This window comes from Thermobia domestica, chromosome 2 (assembly GCF_964235325.1).
Source record: "Thermobia domestica chromosome 2, izTheDome1.hap1.1, whole genome shotgun sequence".
Classification (NCBI taxonomy): Eukaryota; Metazoa; Arthropoda; class Insecta; order Zygentoma; family Lepismatidae; genus Thermobia; species Thermobia domestica.
In genome coordinates this window covers 376,728,925-376,750,444 of record NC_137455.1, presented here as the reverse complement: position 1 = coordinate 376,750,444, position 21,520 = coordinate 376,728,925, and the positions used below count along the sequence as shown (strand labels likewise).

General features: G+C 35.8%; 1 protein-coding gene across 1 annotated transcript in view; it reads left to right on the top strand.

Moving 5' to 3' along the window:
• LOC145679631 (glutamate receptor ionotropic, kainate 2-like) overlaps positions 1 to 10,861 on the top strand; it is a 132,414-nt gene extending 121,553 nt beyond the window's left edge. The window contains exon 3 of the mRNA XM_081750206.1: positions 8,874 to 10,861. Coding sequence (XP_081606332.1) covers positions 8,874 to 10,861 — 1,988 coding nt within the window. The remainder of the gene's footprint in view (positions 1 to 8,873) is intronic.
• Positions 10,862 to 21,520: the final 10,659 nt, after the last annotated feature.

Here is a 21,520-nt window from a genome sequence, read left to right as displayed (position 1 = left end):
TGGAACATACTGCATGTACTCAGAATCCATTTTTAATAGCAGCTGCTCCCCTGATCCTGTATGGGAAGCTACAACTTCTTTTCACTTTTAGGAAACACATTCATTCCACGATAAAAGGGAGAAAACGTCAGGTTTCTTTCAGGCAATCCACCTATCGAGCTATTTTTCATACCTTCCAAATGGATATGCGAACTGTTCTTCAGAGAGGCTCGAGGGCGCGCCGATTTCTCTGTAAGTTTGGTGGGGAGGCATCCAGATGCAAAAGGCATATATACGGACTTAAAGACAAATTGCATTCAAATTATACTAAATATTGTATATTCATAAATACAATGCGAGGGGGCACACATGAGCTTTGGGTTGCCCGAGCCCCCTCGGCGCCCTTGGAGACGCTATGCTGTATCGACCTACGAAAATAGTAATCTAAAGGAAAGATGTATGGTGAATAGAGCAGGTGGGATAAGGCTTCTCATCGAAATGCCTAAGCTTTGTTTTACTACATGTTCAATATGCGGTCTGGCATGGTCAGAAGAAGAATTATAATTTTGTCATGTCGTTTGACGTATTGGGGACATTTTTCTTTTGAGTGCTCGATTCAAATTGAGTAATTGTGTTCAGTACCATTAAACATCAACCATTTCAACCGATTGCATCAACTCATAATAGACTACACCGACTTGATTCCACCAAATACATATAATGACGTTCTTTCCATAAATATCCTGTTGTGGCGTCGATGTTGTTGGTTCACCGGGACGCACTCATCATTCCCTTCGTTTAGACTTGTCGTAACGATTCAACTTTTCATAACGAGTTACAATTCGATGCAAGTACGACTTCTGTTTTTGTCTTTGAAACAGCAATTTACAAATGGTTAAACGTTTCGCAACGCCTCTTTCTGTCTATGGTGTTCTGTTTCCTGATTTTTTTCATTATTCCCATTAATTTTAAACGTTGGTAACAGTTGATTAACAGTGCCGTGCTGTGGAAAATCAGCGCCAGGTGCGAGAGTATACGACGGCGCCTCCGTATATCTATCTTTTTTTTGTTCCTTCTTTTCATTTTCCGTCCGAATTTGGCGCCCTTTACTTCGGGCCGTCTCCCCGCTCGCCCCCCCATGAAACGGCACTGTTGATAAATGCAGTAATGTCTTTAAGCGCCTGATATGAATCTCCTTCCAGTGTTCCAGTAATGCTTCTAATTTTTTTATGTTGAAATTTTTAGGTGAACTAGGACGCTTTTTGTCACGTCAAAATTGTTCTCTTTGAATCGACTAAACCATTTTCTACAAGTTGTTTAAGATAGAACATGCTCTCCATACGCCTCCACTAGCAAACGATTACTTTCAGCAGCAGATTTCTCTTTGATGAAAGCAACTCTAGCAAATGATTATTTTCAGCAGCAGATTTCTCTTTGATGAAAGCAACTCTAGCAAACGATTATTTTCAGCAGCAGATTTCTCTTTGATGAAAGCAACTCTAGCAAACGATTATTTTCAGCAACAGATTTCTCTTTGATAAAAGCAATTCTAGCAAACGGTTATTTTCAGCAGCAGATTTCTCTTTGATGAAAGCAACTCTAGCAAACGATTACTTTCAGCAGCAGATTTCTCTTTGATGAAAGCAACTCTAGCAAACGATTACTTTCAGCAACAGATTTCTCTTTGATAAAAGCAATTCTAGCAAACGGTTACTTTCAGCAACAGATTTCTCTTTGATGAAAGCAACTCTAGCACATGTTTTGGTTGAAAACTCAACATTTTCAAGGCAATAAATAATTATGTCCTTTTCACTTCAATCTAGGGTCACACACTAATGTTAGAAGACTATTGATGGTATTTTTATATAAGTCTAGTGTCACTTTCTGCTGTGTTCAAATAGCACAACTGCTGACATCTTTTAGTCAAAAGCGAGAATTAATTCAAACACTTAATATATGTAGCTAGTCTACAGATAGGGGACGCATTAAGTGGAAATTAAATTGCTAAGGTAGGATAACTTCACAGGTTTTACTGTATAGTGCTTAATATGCAATTGACATTCGATTTAACTAGTCGTGAAACCACAAATAATGTCGTAAATTATCACAGGTCTACGAACAGACGATTGAAAACTACTTTCTAATTGCATCAATAGTGATAAAAATAAGTATTGATTTGTAATTGCCATGTTGCACATAAAACATAATCTTTTTTTTATCTCATATTTATCGGTATGTAGTACATACTAAATTTTGAAACCTTCAGGGATGCTAAAAGCATAATAAATACCCAATATTAATATTGGAACAAACCTCAATGGAGATAATTAATACCATAATTAAGATTCCCATGAGTTTCTATACCTTAATTACATTATAATATCTCCATTAACAAAGTACTACATGTTGACAATGCCTTGTTCTCTCGCGTGACGACTTATCTCTGCAATATTTTCTACGTTTTAGTTGTTCCACTATATTATTCGCTAGTTAAACTATGCTTATAAAGAAGTCTTTTTACACGAAGAGGCTTTATTGTATGAAGGCAATGTTCTACTTGGAGTTCGAAGAATTGAATGCAACAAATTAACTATCATTAGGTACTTCTTTTCTTCATTTATCAACATTTTTAGTTTAAGGTCCCACTGATATGTTTTCTACGAGGGGCGTTCGAGTCAAACCAGGACTATTTTTTACCCGTTTAAAACTGAACGATCTCTTCGTTTCAGTCACTGTGACTTCTGTCTTCCTAACATTCGACTATTACTCTTTATTATTCGAATTATTCCTAAATTTTTGAAAAAATTCTTTCTCTATTCGAATTATTTTGCGAACAATTGATCAGTGTTGAATTTTTTTTCGTTACCGAATTATCATTTGAACAATTGTTCATTATTCGAACGTTTCTTTAATTAACCTATTGGAACAAATTATCGTTAGTGATTACTATTTTTTGGTTATTCAATTAATTACTTAACGTATTATTTAAAAGGTTGTTTGTTTTCGAATAATTCTTTGCAATCGAATTCTTAACTTTTTGGAATAATTGCTCGATATTTAACAGTGACTCAGAAAGAATTATATTTGAATAATGACTCACTATTAAATTATTCTTCAAAATTTTCTTACTTATAGAGATTAGTGTTAGAACAATTGCTCAATATTTGAATTAGTGAGGAAGGGTTCATTCATTATCGAATTATTATTTGAACAATTTTTTTTATTTTAATCATTTATTTGTTATTTTAATCATATGTTCATTATTAATTAATTTTTGGTTATTCGGTTAACTCCTTTAATTATTCAAGAAAATGTTTTTTATGAATAATTCTGGGATATGTTTATTGCAATAATTGCTTCCTATTTAATAATTAATCAGTTATTTAAACAATTATATTTGAAATAATTACTCATTATTGGAATTATGATTTGAAAATGTCTTCGATATAGAGATTATTGTTCGAATTATTGCTAAGTATTGGAATTAGCGATAAAAAGTGTTTTTGTTATCGAACTATTGTTTGAATCAATATTCATTATTCGAACATTTTCTCTTTATTTTAATTATTAATTTATTCTAACAAATGTTTATTATTATTGATTAATTTTTGGTTATTTAAATAATTCTTCCAACTATTGATCAAAAAATATTTGTCTTCCAGTAATTACTAGAGTAATTCTTCATTGTCAAAGTATTAATTATTCCGACAACTGTAGCTACTAGGTAATTATTTAAACAATTTCCGTGATAAGGGCGCGGTGACTCAGTGGTAGTGCACTTACCTTTGGTGTGTGGGGTCCCTGGTTTGATCCCAGCTCCTATCGTATACGTGGACTTTTTCGGGCTTCTTCCGTTTCCTCCCACTTCCATTATTCCACCATTATCCATCCCATTATCATTGTCTTTAGCCTTGCTGCATAATTGTGGGAAGATAAACTCCAAAAAAGAAGAAGAAGTTATCCGTATAAAAGTACAAATTTCTGTCCATTTATTCAAATTACTTTTTGAACAATTGTACTGTCATCCGAATAAGTTGCTCAAATAATTAATTTATTCGAGGACTATTTGGCTCGATATTCGAAAAATTTATTGATAAAATATTCGAAGGCGCTATAATTGGAATTATAATAGCAATAAGGTTAGCAAGTTAGGCACGTGGCCCCCCGTAGCGTAGTCGTTAACTCTCTTGCCTTTTGGTGCGAGCGGTCCCGGGTGCAATTCCTGGTGGGGTCACTTGGTCGAAAAAATGTAAGAGCTTTGAAAGGCCAGCCATCCTGAATGAGCTTTTTCTGGGTTTTAATCATCCATACCAGATAAATGCCGGGATGGTACCTAACATATAGGTCCCAGGCCGCTTCCTTCTTTCCCTTTCCTCGGATAGTGTGATCTCCGGGGACGTTATCACTTATGCGTGACGGGCTAACATGGCCGTAGATGCTGGAACCCTAGAAATTTAATTCCCAATCCTAATCCGAGTTAGGCACAATTCAAATAACTTTATTTCCTTCCGACAAAACAGCAGGAAGTGTGTTACACGTAATTTACGACGATAACAATATATCTTTAACTAGGGATGGGCAAAGCCAATTTTTATAAAAACCGATATTTCGTTTTTTTACAAAACCGGTCCGGTTTTTCACCGAAACCGGTTTCGGTTTTCTCCTAAATCAGTTCGATTTTCCAAAACCGATTTCAGTTTTTCCAAAACTGGTTCTATTTCTGACCAGATTAGTGCTTCGTTCTTCTTCTTAAACCGATTCTGTTTCCACAGAAATAGTTTTAAATGTTTTCCAAAAAAGTTTTCACCGAAACCAGTTTCGGTGAAAACTTTTTTGGAAAACATTTAAAACTATTTCTGTGGAAACAGAATCGGTTTAAGAAGAAGAACGAAGCACTAATCTGGTCAGAAATAGAACCGGTTTTGGAAAAACTGAAATCGGTTTTGGAGAAAACAGAACCGGATCCGGTGAAAAATGGAACAAATTTTGGAGAAAACCGATAACCTGCTTCGGCGAAAACCGAACCGGTTTCGGTGAAAAACAGGTTTCTTGAAAATTTTCAAAAAACGGTTTCGGTTTTTCTAAAAACCGGAAACCGAAAAACCTTGGTTTGCTCACCACTAACTTTAAACTATCTTGGGTAAGCTGACAATAATACCAAACCAATCAATCTTAGAGACTTACATATTACTATAACAAAAATATAATAATTAGTTTTGTTCTTCTTGTCAACTAGTGCAAAATTCAAGTGCCTTCTGACAACTGAGATTTACGTTATTCTTATATGCATAATGGCTCGCGAATGTTTCCGATCATTTCTCCGATATCGTGTGCCACAAAGGAAGGATGAACAATGGATATAAAAGGATAAACAATGAAAACTATAACATCTGGTTAATCAAAGAGTCTCTGACTGTAACATCTCGTTAATCAAAAAGTCTCTGACTGTAACATCTGGTTAATCAAAGAGTTTCTAACTGTAACATCTGGTTAATCAAAGAGTCTCTGACTGTAACATCTGGTTAATCAAAGAGTTTCTGACTTAACATCTGGTTAATCAAAAAGTCTCTGACTGTAACATCTGGTTAATCAAAAAGTATCTGACTGTAACATCTGGTTAATCAAAAAGTCTCTGACTGTAACATCTGGTTAATCAAAGAGTCTCTAACTGTAACATCTGGTTAATCAAAGAGTCTCTGACTGTAACATCTGGTTAATCAAAGAGTTTCTGACTTAACATCTGGTTAATCAAAAAGTCTCTGACTGTAACATCTGGTTAATCAAAAAGTATCTGACTGTAACATCTGGTTAATCAAAAAGTATCTGACTGTAACATCTGGTTAATCAAAAAGTCTCTGACTGTAACATCTGGTTAATCAAAGAGTCTCTGACTGTAACATCTGGTTAATCAAAGAGTTTCTGACTTAACATCTGGTTAATCAAAAAGTATCTGACTGTAACATCTGGTTAATCAAAAAGTCTCTGACTGTAACATCTGGTTAATCAAAAAGTATCTGACTGTAACATCTGGTTAATCAAAAAGTCTCTGACTGTAACATCTGGTTAATCAAAGAGTCTCTAACTGTAACATCTGGTTAATCAAAGAGTCTCTGACTGTAACATCTGGTTAATCAAAGAGTTTCTGACTTAACATCTGGTTAATCAAAAAGTATCTGACTTAACATCTGGTTAATCAAAAAGTCTCTGACTGTAACATCTGGTTAATCAAAAAGTATCTGACTGTAACATCTGGTTAATCAAAAAGTATCTGACTGTAACATCTGGTTAATCAAAAAGTCTCTGACTGTAGCTACCGCTCAGCCAACGATTGGAATCCATGACGATGTAGGTTTGGAGTTTGTAGTACGAAGAAGTTTCAAACTGCACATTGATCCGCTAGGTCGTTACGAAAGTTCTTCAGGAGCGAATGTCAAAAAGTGATAGAGATTCCGGAAGAGGAGCTATTCGGTAGGAGAGATGCCAGAAGAATATGTTGAGTGAAAAAGGGTTCCATACTGTACTTTGTAGAAAGTTTGTATTGTCCTTCAGTAACATTTGAGCATGAATTAGCGTGCAACATGAGGAACCATTTCTGTTGATAGTTGCTGAATGATAGCGGACAAGTTTGTTGTGAAATCCATAGATTTCATCGCGGTAACAATTTCGCCTAAACAGCCAGCAAAAATTTCTGCCGGTGGAGAGATGGTCTTGAAATCGATCCTAGACTTTGCTCACATTCTAACTACATGCTCAGTGTTAACTATTGTCGTAAAAATCAATTTTCGTAAGAAATTTGAAGTGAAAGGCTTTAGTGCTGTATCGCCAGACCAATTAAAAAAAAAGTCTCAAAATATACTGCATTCGGTTATATTTGGTTGGATTACATTAAATTACGTTAGATTACGTTATTAGGCTTGCAGTTTTACTATACGGATCCATAGTATAGTAGTAGTAGTAGTAGTAGTAGGAACGGGTTAGAAGCCCCGCGAGTTTTGGTTGGGTTCTGTTCTCTACATGAAATGGGCTAATTAAAGACTTGCCCAATTTTTTCCGTACATTTTACAATCTGGATAAGTATAGTAAAACAAGTGTACCTTTCCGCGAAATAGTCCATCTGCCTCCACATACAGTGCCGCTTACAACATCAAAAACAACCAGCAAATACAACCACTTCCTTAACTTTTACTATTCCCTTTACCTGACTTTCATTTATTCTTCCTCACAAACTTAAATACATTCTCCAATTGACTCGGTAAATTTCCTAAAATTGGTCCGGTAATACAGCATTAAACCCGAGTGAAATCTTCCCGCTATTCCGTATACACTCAAAGAACTGCTCACTTCTAGATAGAGATCCCTTTTTGGCGGTGTCAACTGATGTGGAATCCATGAGAACAATATTTTAACCTTACTGATTGCACGAAACCACCTAGCAACATTGTTATCGTGCTTCTGCTTTCAGCGATAACACAATGGAGTAGGTTTAAATTTCCAAATAAACTCAGATTTATGTAAAACATAATTCAAATAGTAAGCAAAAGTAAAAATAATCTGCTATGTTAGAAGAAAATGTTGCGAAATTGACTAAATTCTAGTTGTTAATTATGATGTGTCAATGCATAGTTACATATGGGTATAATCTCATTGTTTCCGAAATATAATTATTCTTATTATACGAGTAATTCACTATTGAATTATTCATTGCTATGTATTAAGTACAGTATATACTTGAGAACAGTATGCATTGATTCTAATGCGAACTCAGGTTTCTTGACATTCTGAAATTACAAAATGTGGTGCTCACATGAATCACTCACTTTCAGAGAACAAGCTTATTTTATATATACTCTAATGAATTTGTAATGCGAACATGGACCATTCAATTGAATCACTGAGTTCGAAAACCGGTTATCTCCATCGAAATTAATTTGAGAAGAGTGACAAACAAAACTAAATTAATCAATATGCATCTGACATATAGGGCTGTTTTCATTTTCGGACCCTAGAACTGACATTTATCTACTTTCCAAAAATGAAAATATCCCTATGTCAGATACATATTGATTAATTTAGTTTTGTTTGTCACTCCTCTCAAATTAGCTTCGATGGAGATAACCGGTTTTCGAACTCAACAACTCAATTTATGCAACAAGTTTATCTTATGCAATGTTTGAGTTTTATTAGTACGTGGAACATTCAACCTACTGTACACAAGTTTATCTTACAGATTTAAAATTTGTCCTGGAACACTTGTTTTGTTCTAGTGGTGGGCACAAAAAACAGTTTTTTTTTTAGTTACAGTTTTTGAAAACAGCATTCAGTTTTGTATCGAAACAAGTTCGGTTTCTCTCAAAAACCGGTTTTGGTTTCCTATCAAAAACAGGTTTCGGTATGAGAACCGAAATGGTTTGGGGAAAACCCAAATATCAGTTTCTAGGTTTTCATTTTTTCTACAAACCGGTTTTCAGCTTTTATAAAAACCGGTTTTTCTCATTTCTGTTTTGTTCTACTTAATCTTACACGACGTGTTTTCAATGCGAACATTTATGTTATATAAAGTTATCTTATATAATGAATTATATATGTATATTTATATACTAATACACTTAAACATTTTTCTTACAGAACAAGTTTAGCTTTATACTAGGTTTACAATAACCAAATTGAACGTTTATTTTGTTTAACAAATTTCCTATGCAATGCTAAGTAGCTATTTTGTCTTTAGTTGTAATGAGAAAGCATTAATACAAGATAATTTTCCTATTTTTGCAATGGAATTCAACGTGTACCTGTAATTTTACGGACAAAATTCAGTCAAAAGGTGTACATTTTAATATACGTGTATCTAATATGCATCTTACCAATAAGTAATTACTTTTTTCTTTAATTTTCAGCAATGATTTCTGTAAGAGGAGCTACAGTGGCAATCTTTACTGCAATTTACATCCTGGAAACACAATTAATATACTCATTTGGTATTCTATCTAAAATAAGTACAACTGATAAAAATGAATTTATTCGTAAAGAGATACTTCACGTGTGTAACAAACATTTTGACAAAGATCGTTTCCTAGTTGTCATTCTGTCTAATCCTTCAAAGAGTTTACTTTGGGGAAGTAGTGCTGTAAAGTTACTGCAAGAATCTCTGAAGCCTGTGGTACTAGTTACATCAGAAAATCAATTAATTCGATCTCAAACACTTGAAACATCTTCTTCAAATCCTCTGGGCAAAGGAAGTGCGTTTGTAATAATGCTTGAAAAGGAAGAAATATCTCAGTACAACTGGAAAAATGTTAAGAAATATACTTTCTGGAATTCAAGGGCAAAATTTCTAATTATTGTTTGTCAAAACCATTTGAAAATTAAACTTATTAGGAATGTATTCGATATAGTTTGGGAAGAACTAAAAGCATTCAGAATCCACATAATTGCTGTTAGAAGAGAATGCGCAAATGACTTCAACAAAAATTACCGTAACGAATGTGTCTTATTAAAGGATTTCAATCCTTTCTGCGGAACCATTACAACACAATCTGACTTTCAACAAAATCATAGTTTACAAACTATAAAGCCTTTAAAATGGTTTGAAGATAGTACTAGAAACTTATGTCAATTTCCTCTTAGAATATCTTGGTTTGAAATCCCACCGCTTTTCACAAAAGTCAACAATTCATTAGAAACATTTGAAGGTACTTACGCGAAAGTGTTACAAACTCTGAGCGAACTAATGAATTTTACTTTTTTGGATCATTTATTTAGAAACTATACGATTGGCGGAGTTTACGTAGCTAACAACAATACATGGAATGGTGTGATTGGAGATGTATTGTATGGCCTTGCCGATGTGGGACCATCTTTGATAACTCAAACATATTTGAGAAATCTGTTCGTAGACTTTACGATACCTATAACATATGATGATCTGGCTTTTGCTGTGCCAGCTGGGCAACATGTCCCTATGTGGAAAAACCTGAAAGAACCCTTCAGTAGAGTCTTATGGTGTATAATAACACTCGCTTTGATTTGTTCTATAACCTTTAATATTATTCGTAAATTTGTACACAAACTTATAAAGAAGAAAATAACAGATGAACTAAATATTATGAAGTTGTTATCAGTTATTTTGTCAATCTCTCTTCCAAAACTACCAAAGAATGTAGGAATGAGAATAGTTTTGATATTATGGGTGATGTTCACATTGATAATTGATACATTGTATCGAGGAGTGTTAATAAGTTTCATGACAATACCGCGTCATATGTCTGAAATCGATACCTTTCAAGAAATCGCTGATTCTCAATTGAAGATTTTGACTTTCGCGTCATTAGTGTCTGAAATTGAGAACTCCCCAAACCATATATTGAAAACATTTGCTTCTGATGTTGAATACATTGACAATGATAGTAATTATTTTTCTCGAGTATCGCATACTCGTGATGCAGCGTTACTATCTGAGAGGCGGTTACTAGAGTATGAGAAAAACTTTCTTATTGACGAGGATGGAGATTTTTTGATCCACATTACCCAGGAGAGAATTCACCAAGTACTAAATTGTTTTGTTGTACCGAAAGATTCACCATATTTACAAAGATGGAATAGTATAATACGACAGTTAACAGATGCTGGTTTAATAGACAAATGGCTTAATGATTTTATGGATAACGTCATGACTGACTTGGAACCACACGAAACTAGCCTTGTGGTACTTAGTTTGTGCCATCTTCAAACGTCATTTTATATCTTATCTCTTGGTTTGATGTTAAGTTTGATAATATTTTGTGGGGAATTGATCGCAAACTTGTTCAAGAATATTCGCTTAAAATTAAATAGAAACACAGGTTTGAGATACTTTCCGGACTTCTGCCTCAAGGAAATGTGGTGACAGAGATCTAAGACTATAAGAGAAAACCGTATGTTTTTTTAACTTGAGAACAGAACAAATTGAGGGAGTCTTTCATCCTGCAGTGCTTCAATATCAGCTGAATGATCATAATTCGGTTCTGGAATTTTATGACCTAAGAACTTTGAAAATATGGATGGATTTATAGCCTAAAATATAGGAAAATATGACCTTAAATATGATATCAAAATCAAAAGCGTCTTCGGGGTTGGCGTAAATATATACTATCTGAAATACCTGTAAGGATATGACAACAGGGAGGATTGCTATAAAAACGACTTGCAAATATTCTGCTCATGATTAGCTGAACCAGACGTGAAGCAATACTGGTCTTGTTTATATACAGTACTAAACCTATGTGTAACGGTCATCTCTGGTTCCTTCCATTTTATTACCTGATGGGCATAATTTGGAATATCTGTTGGAAATACTGAAAATGCACGTAACTTTTGGAGGGCAGAACTTACTTGAATATGAGAATATAGAAGTTCCTGGTGAAACGTTAAATGATAAATTCGGAAATTCTAAAGTGCTTTAAGAAACTTTCCCCCATTCATATATATATATATATATATATATATATATATATATATATATATATATATATATATATATATATATATATATATATATATATGAGCGTCGTACAACAAATACAACCCTTTCATTGAAAACTGCAGAACACTCTCTCGCCCTTGAAATAATATGACTCATTCTTTCTCTCGCGAGAACAGAACAAACATTCCTCCTTCAAGTCCCTCCCTCCTTCCATGCAGCTAGTGACAGAGCTTAAATTGAGATTCTGCCCTATGCCCTTTTCTGCAGCAAGGAGGTAGGAAAATTGAAATTTCTGTCACGAAAAATATGTGATTACATTGTACGTAATGTTAGGCGTTTAAAGAGCTGTACTGTGACAGCAGCGTACGCTAGAAAGATGCAAGTCAGAACACATGAGCAGAAGATAACATCAAGCATTGTGACTTGCGCTATGTTGCCAAATCTCTCATGAACATTAATCATGGTTACAAACTCAATATTAAAATAACTAAAAATTTTATTTCGTCTTTCCTCATTCGTATACAGGAATAAATGTCCATAACTGCTTTTTAAATGTTTTCTTTTTATATTAATTTGAAAGACACGTGACTTCCTTCCAAGGTTATAGACCTATTCTGCCTTGAACACATAAAACAATGTAATGATTAAATTTAGTCACAGAGAAATAGATAGATGAATATAAGAAATGACTTGAAAAGGTACAAAGATAAAGGAATAATTGAAGATGGAAGATTTAATCAAGGATTCGAGGAAGCAGGAGAAAAGATGGACGGGCGACATTGCAAGAAGGTAAGTTAGTAAAAGTACCAGAAGATAAGAAACGTCCCAAAGATAAGTAACAATCTAGAATAGTAGCAAAATGGATAGGGTGAAACTAGACGTTATGCAGAAACTTCCTGGATACAAAAACATCTGACCGAAATATGTGGAAGCAAATGAAGGAGGCTCTAATGAAGCCGTATTACTTTGTGAAGATATTTTGTGTCTTTCCATTTCAAAATAACTATTCCTCCTTGCACACATTTTAGCTCGCCTAGCTTTAGTTTACAGTAAACAAAAATCTGTTTAATATGAACCGTTAATGGTCTTACGCAAAATGCCACCTTCTAAAAGTGGCAAAATTACGTTGGTATACATACACCGTATATATACTTAATTCCACAGATATTAGCCCGAATTAAGTAAAATATCAGTTATGGAAGGAAGGAAACTTTACAGGTTTTACTGTATTCTGCTTCGAATACTGTAGTCCAGTGGTTAGAGCATTGGATTCACGTCTACGTGGTCACGGGTTCGATTCCCGGCCGATGCTGCCCAATTTTCGTCGGCCGTTCACCCAGCGTCGTGAGAAAAACTGGGGAGTCACGTAAATAAAGGACGTCTAGAAAGCTCCTGATACTCCTTTAGAGACATGGCTGACCATGTGTTCGTCGCTAGATTGGACGTAGTTGAGCTGGTCGTTAACAGATGGCGTTGAAGCGGTTAGGCTCATAAGGTTAGTTACTGTATCATGCTTAAATATAGAGATAGTCGACATTAGATTCAACTAGCCTAAAAAGCCAAATAATTTCGTGAACCACAAGGTGTCTGCGGACCAACGATTGAAAACCACTTTCTCGCTTAATCAATATAGGAAAACAATATTGATTTGAAAATACCATGTTTGTACTAGAAAACAAACTCTTAGAAAAAAGTTATTGTTATTACGTCCTATATTTATTGTTAACGAATTTTGAAGCCCTTAGGGATTCCAAGGTACACAATACTTCAGTAAGTCATACTAGTGTATTAAAACAAATATTAATAGAAGAAGTTAATATCACAATTCAAGGTCTTATAAATGACCATTCTTCTGATAATATCTCCCTGTTATCAAAATACTGTTTTGTCAGTGTTCTGTTTTATTTTGCATGACTACTTTCTGTACAATATTATCTCCATTTTATCGGTACCAGAATATATACGTTTATCTTTGTTAAAAGTATGCTTATCTAGAATTAATCTGCCCCAATGGACGATAATATAGCGCCAAAGAATTAGTTCTGCCTGGAAGTTCAAGAAGACCTAAAGACCACAAAGTCGTTGCCACTAGGTAATTTTTTCTTTATTCATCAGAATAGTAATTTGAGTAGACTAGTTACACTGTTTTTGCAAAACAATATAGATAAACTGAAACGTAATATTTGGCTTAATATCTTAGTTTTATATATTGCAATCTAAAGTTCGTTCGTTTTCTTGTACTTCTAAAGCACTTGTCAGAAACGGGGATGTATGAGACGTGGATTTAAAGTTTAACATGAAGTCGAAAGCCATTAATTTCTATTGGGGATCGAACAGCGCCGTAACTAGATATTTTCATAAATACGCGTATTCCCCCTTCCCCAGGGAAAGTTGTTTTTCTAATTCTTGGGCCCCTTCTTTCCATCTTTCGCTTACCCCTTATGGCTCCCCGAACCCTATGGGCCCTCCCGCACGGCAGGGTCTGCGGGATCGTTAGTTACGCTCCTGGGCCCGTTTCATACATGACAAATTAATTAAGAGGACAATACTGAGAATTTCAAAGCCATACGAATAAATATTATTTCTAGAGCCCCCAATAGTAGACATTTTTTTTTTTACAATAGGGCACATGACTCATTTTTGTTTTATTTACCTTTTGTGTTCTGTTCTGTTTATGTAATGCAGTGAACCTGTTTGATGCTTCATTTATAATTTTATATTCGTAACGTGCATGGAGTAAGAAAAATTTGTCTCAAAGTGGGCACCCCTCGAATGGCGGGGAGCTTCCCTGGAGGTCAGTTACCCCTCCTGCCCCCACAAGTTACGGCCCTGGGATCGAATCCGGCTTTTCCGCACGAAATGGAGCGAGGTCGATGAGCCATTTAAGCATAAGAGATGTAAGTAGGCTAACATACACAAATCACTAATGTAAATGAATGAATTTGGGAAGCATATTTCGTGATTTGAATTAGACAGAAGATAGGATTAGGATTAGGTATTAAACGGCATGACAAACATCTTGGCATTTGAAGGCGGCGCTCCAAGTTCCCTTTAAATGCTGCTTTCAAATGAGAGGCCTGCGGTATTGCCACGTTAATCTTGTACACATTCACTGCTGTCTATTCCCTGCCACCTGATCGCGCTGTAGTTCGTCTGCTTAGCTAATTCATAGTCGCACTATCTTTACCGCTTGGCAATGTCGCGTCAGAGCTTGTGTTTTATTCGTTTAGCTGAAATGCCAAGATGTTTGTCACAGGCTTTAGATTTCTGGGCTTTCGGCACCTATGGCCATGTTTGCCTGTCACACGTATGAGGGATGACATCCCTCGATGATCACACTGCCCGTCTAATTGGAAGGGAAGAAATAAATGGGGAAGGAAAGAAGCTGTCTGAGACTACTATGTTAGGTACCATCCCGACATTTGACTGGTGTGAATGAGGACAACTCAGAAAAACCTCACTCAGGGTGGCTAGCCTGAAATAGCTGTTACACCTTTTCTTCAGTGTCCCCACCGGGAATCGAACTAAGGACCAATAAGACAGTAGCATTTGCCATATTTTCTCTGCTGGAGTTGAAGCAGTTATACTTCATACCCGAGTTGAGTGCTTCACCATTGAGGAATCCTTGAGCTCTCTTGGGGTATGTGGTTAGCATAGATGCCTTTGGTGAAAGGCTGAGATTCGATTCCCAGTGGCGAGGTTCGGACCCTAAGTTAACCCTTAACTAGTGTGGTACGGGTCAGATCGCTGTAACGAATAAGACTTTGCATGCATATTTTTCATTGGGGTACGGGTTAGTATATTTTCATAAAATTTGTATTGTAATTTGCTATTGAATAAATACACACAAATGGCGCGAAAGGTGCGAATAAACATTTAAAAATGTTTTCACATTGTTCGTTTTTTATAATTAATATGTTAGCTTAAAAAAATGTTTGGGTCATGTTGACCCGTACCACACCAGTTGCGTAGCAGATACCCACCACACTAGTTAAGGGTTAATATGTAGGTCAATGTCTCATATAGCCTGATCGATAAGCTCCAATACAACAGCAACATCAACATTTACCTAACAACATTGTCCAGCAGTTGATTTGGACACATTTCATTATAATATAGGGTTATTCAAAAAGCGCGCCGGTTTTGTTACGTCAAATTATGAACTTTATTTTTTCAAAACACATTAACAAAATTCATAAACATGTTCACCACACATTCCGATTTCAGGTCATGGAGACCATACTGGAGAATCCTCTGTAGGGAAGAACATCTATGCCCAATTCTCGGGAACGGCTAGGAACCGATTCCATTGAACTAACAGCCATACTGTCACGAACCACCGCAATGTTTTACTCAGAACGACCACTACGATGACGCCCAGGACTTTGAATGTTCACTGTTGAAGCCGTTTCAATGAACTTTTTCATACGTCTGCAAACTGTTGATTCATTCGGTGCCTCATTTTGCCTTAGAACCGCGCAAAGTCGCCTGACAGTGCTGCATAGCTTCCTCCGTTCTGATAAAAAGTTTTCACAATTAGTACACGTTTCGCTATAGTAAACTGCTCCATGGCTAGAAACAGACTGAAGAAATGCGAGAAACTCAGACTAAGGCGACAATCAGAATCTTTATGGGTAGAGCAACAATGCAAAACAATGTCGGCAACCGAGAAACAAAAATTTGCCAGGCGATCCAAAACCGGCGCGCTTTTTGAATAACACTTTATAATTCATTACTAAATTATTATGTGTTAATTACCGTATATACTCGAGTCTAGTGTAAAAAAAGTAGGGATAACCGGAAATGTTTGGTTAAAAAACTTTTTACAGTTTTTTTTAAGGCCAGGAGAAAATTGAGATTTACGAAAAACCTAAATTGTTTACTTTTTAAATTTTCTCTGACAATTCTTTGTTACACAGTCATTCTAAAGATAAATTTCAGTAGCAATTATAAAATATTCATTTGAGCACTGTAATGGATGTGGACTTACTGTATGTGAGTAAACTGTTCGACACCGTCTGTTGTGGGATGGATTGATGACACGCATACCATTGCGTCGGTTGCTATTCACCAGCAACCACAAAAGCCCCAGACTGCAATAGACGTGTGAACGCCGTCGCTGGCATGCTGAATGGCAAAATGTAGGATAGGTTAAATCGGGATTGCTCGAAAGTGCTACATTTTGCCATTCACGTGTCTATTCTTTTTGCTTATCAATATCAGCCACGCAATGCCATGAGTTCCTCCAGTCCATCTCTCAGCAAATGTCGTCGATCCGTCGATCCGGTCAAATGTTGATACCTGTTTACAGTGTCCCAGCACTGAGCCAAGACTTTAGATAAAGCTGAACAGTTCGTAAACATGGTGGCCATCTGTGCTGTGGTCGTATTGCGTGGTCCAGCACCCTCTCTTCGCTTCGTACGACCTTCTTATATCCATTATTTCCACACATGCATCATTGTGAAAATAATGGATAGAACAGCATGCCATGTATGAGCAGAATTGTCACGATATGACATACCTTTTTCTCGGAGACAGATCATTCTGTCCAATTCAGACGCACTCACATGCCGATATTGCACTTTTTGACATTGACGAGACTTACTGGTATTCTGTCAAGTTTCCACCTCGTTTTATGACTCTTCACTTACTGAGCGTGGCGTGACACTACTACAAGCGAGAATGCAACGCTAGCATAAGAGAATGCGTTGCTAGGCTTACCCGTCCGCTATCTCTCTACAAACTAAATTACTTATTGTTAGTACACTGGTACTCTATTCTACTAACCCTCTGTGTTTAGTGTTATTCGGGACATTCATTCTGGTTGTTGGCCCGACCCCATGCCGTAAGCGTCGGTGCACCGCCGGTGGGCAACTAGAGATATCTCGCCAAAAATTGGCGGTCCCGCAGCGACGATCCACGGTGGCCCCACTTCCGTTTTGAAAATTATACCACCAGCGGCAGACACACGACGAAACGCCAATGAACAACAAAATTACTCCCCCAAAATATGTTAAATCGCCTATATGTGTAATTTGTTTACATTAAGGAGAGTCTGAAAAACACTAAAGAAAGTTTTAAAAAATGTCCTGGGGTGGGCGTGAACCACCAACCTTTGGATTATTAGGCGCGTGCTCTTCCCACTTGGCCACGGAGGCGATGAAGAAAAAGTCGCTTGTAGAGGCATAAATCCTTGATGTATTTTTAATTTGGCTAATCAGAGTGCTCCTGTAACCATATATATTCGACGAAAACCATTTAAGATCAGATAAAGTCCGTTCGCCATGTAATTTTATAACAAAATGATGCGCATCTATTTACTTTATTTCATGGTTCTCAAATATTTACTTTCAAATGATCGGCTACAGTTGTCATCTAAATTCATACAATTATACGCACTCAAGACTTTTCACTTCATGATGTAGATCCAGGGGTTATTCTTGACCCCTGTAGCTCACTTTTGGCACAATTCGTCAGGAAAAAATAATATATAATAATAACCGCATGCACATGACTGGCGATAGTTCGTGTTGGTCCCTTCGCGATTCTCCGCGACAAATCGAAGAAGCGCGGACCAAAATGAAGTCCTCGCTGTTATGCGGAGGTAACTTCAATACCCCGACTCTAGATATCTCTTTCGACTCGACGAAACCCTGCCGCCAGTGGCACATTAGCGGCAGTCCTTCGACGCGTCGCTATAGCGACGATCGACATTTACCGGCAAGTGGGCCACTAGTTGTTGGCGACGTTTACGGCATGGGGGAATAACCAGCTTTTAAAGTAACAATAAGATATTCTGCTGTTTAGACATGACGCTTTATCATCAGTGAACATGTAATTCTGTCGATGTGTAAATGAAGTTTGTTCTGTACCGAGAGGTTCGGATGTCTCGTCTCGAAATCCTCATGGACATCCTGATGACCGCTCAGACTGTGACACACAAAAATACTATTTACACATGTAACGAAAACACATTAAATAAAATAATACTATGCTTATTTATTAAATGGACTATGTGGAAAAAATATATTAGAAAAATAATCACAACACTAAACACTGATACGGATGTGGACAATTGACTACTTCAATAAACACAATATTACACTTCAGATTTCAAAACTAATAGCCCTTCAAAATTCGTATCACATATTATCCAAATGAAACTTTATACTTTGGAGATCAGTATAAGCACTTCTCTCACACTACTAAATAATACACCTTGGGGTTAGCACTGTGGAGTAACACTAGAAGTAGGTTCCTTCCCAAGATGTAGGTTCCTTACTGCTACGTTGAGAATTCGCCAAAAAATCCAAGGTGATGTACCCAGGGTATTAATGTCCGTCGGCACAGTATAAAAATCAAAAAGTTACTGGGAACAGTTTACTGATTCGAACAGGGTCAGAGGACCCGGGACTTTACTAAACGGGAGCTAGCCGCTGTGCAAGTCCTTGGGCGGCTACATAGCTCATGCCCCTTTCCTTAATTCTGTAGCGAATTAAACGAACATGTTGGCTGTATCGACATACGGGGAACACTCCTAGAGTTGACGTGCTCTAGGTATGAAAGACTTTGACCAACTGGTCAATGTTGGCAGTTGATTTTAAAATGTGATCAGGTTAAACCATCTGTATGAATATGCAAATTAAATGTTGAAATTATTGGCGTTAATTCACAGTTCACTGGCCACAATGTAGAAGAAGACGACGGTAACTCGATCGTGAAAACATGATAAAAACTGGCCGAACATATTGCTAGGCTCTGGTTAGATCACACCTGTTAATGATAGTATTACCATAAGTAATTGAAGAAAGCACTTAATTTAGTTCCAAATAACTATGTAATGTAGTCCTTGCATATTAATGAGTAAGGAAGAAACACTGAAGTATCCAAGTAATAGAAATACAATTGACATACATATAGATCAGAAAATGAATAGCGCCTTTGTTGCTCACTGAAATCTCACCGTGAAACAACGTTTCACATATATGTATTGGTGAACGATGGAAGACTATTGTTCTAATTTGTGGGAGAGAAATTGAGTTATTAGCAGTTCTCATCGAAGAAAAAAATTATTTGCGTCGCAAAAATAAAGTACAAATCGAAAAATGGTTGCTGTTTTTTCAAAACATACAGAGCGTCCACAAAAATTACTTATATAACCTGGTGATGGTTATATTGGTACACTTATAATGATTGTGTATTTTATAACCGAAATTTTTATAATGAAATGTTGTGGGAGACAGAAAACCGAATCTCGTGTATAAATTGATCTCCCTTCTAACTTATGACGGCAATTTTACAATATATTTCTTTTAAATATAGAAACGACTAACTTCATATTGTAATTTCTTCCAAGAACATTCTCCTTTGAATAAACCCTGTCGCGTAATCCGACAGAATTCATTCCGTAGGTTGAGAACACATTAAAGGCCAATTTTGCGAGTCAATGGAGATGGAAATGTTTCCTTTCGGGAATAAACTCCTCATTTATTTTGTACAACAAAATTATTTTATATAATGTGTTCGTAATATCCGCATGGAACATGTGTTACATACAAGTTTATCTTATTCAATGGGTTCGTAATAATCCTGTGAAAGATGTATTACACACAACAAATTGAGTCTTCTAATACGGACATGGAATGTATATTATGTACAACAAATTTATCTGATACAATATGTTTGTAATATAGCATGGAGTATACAGTATGTATTGTGTAACAAGTTTACCTTATACTATACGATTGTAATATTTCTATGGAACATTTGTTTTACACAACAAGCTTACCTTATACAGTAGGTTTGAAATACGCCCATGGAACATTTATCTTATAAAATAAATTTAACTTGTACAACAGGGTTGTAATATGCACATAGACTATTCATTTTATATAAGTTTACCTGGTACGATGTGTATGTAATAAACGTAAGACATATGTATTTTCTACAGGCGTATGTTATAAAATGTGTTTTTAACACACAAATGTATTTTATAATAAGCTTATATAATGAATTTTACACACAAGGAATATTTATTTTATACAAGTTCACTTTACACAAAGATAAACGGTGAATTTGTCATACGTTACAATGGGAAAACATTTTGTTATAGAAACAATAGCTCCTTACGTTTTTGCTAAGTTACTGGTATTTAACAATGGATAAATATTATAAAACAATCAGTTTTGCACGAGATGATTGTATACTTTTGCATTGCAATCTAATGTGTACTCTGATTTTGGTTGCAAAATTTAACCGAAAATATGAGCGTTTCAATTAAAAATATTCGACATATTAAACCTTATGCAGAGTCATTCTCAGGCGTGATTAGTGCGATACTAAAGAATTCGATTAACATATGTTTCCTGCAGTAGTCAGGCCTTTCGTATGACGCTAATCATACGTAGAAACGACTCTGCATAAAACCCACAGTGTTGCCTAACATCAATTGTGGTTAAACTAATTACTTTTTAAATTTTCTTTTCAGCAATGATTTTTATAAGAGAAGATACAGTAGCAATTATCACTGTGATGTCAATCTTCAATTCACAATTAATATACTCCTTTGGTATCATATCCGCAATTAGTACAACTGATAAAAATGAATTTCTTCAAAGGCAGATACTTCATGTGTGCAAAGAATACTTCGACGAAGATCGTTTTCTGGTTATTGTATCAATTTCATTAAAAAATTTACTTCTAGAAAACAATATAGTGAAGTTACTGCAAGAATCTCTAAAGCCTGTAGTAGTAACCATACCTAAAAATGAAACAATTCTATTTCAAACTGATGAAATATCTTCTTCAGAACCTCTGGGTAAAGGAAGTGCGTTTGTAATAATAATTGACAAAGAAGAAATGTTTCAAGGCCACTGGAAACGCTTTAAGAAATATACATTTTGGAATTCCAGGGGGAAATTCCTAATTATTGTTTACCAAAACTATTTGAATATCAAACATATTAGAAGTGTATTTGACACAGTTTGGCAGGAACTAAACATCTTTAGGATACACATAATTGTTATCAGAAGAGAATGTTCAAATACTTTCAACTCAAATTATTTTAATAAATGTATCTTAGTA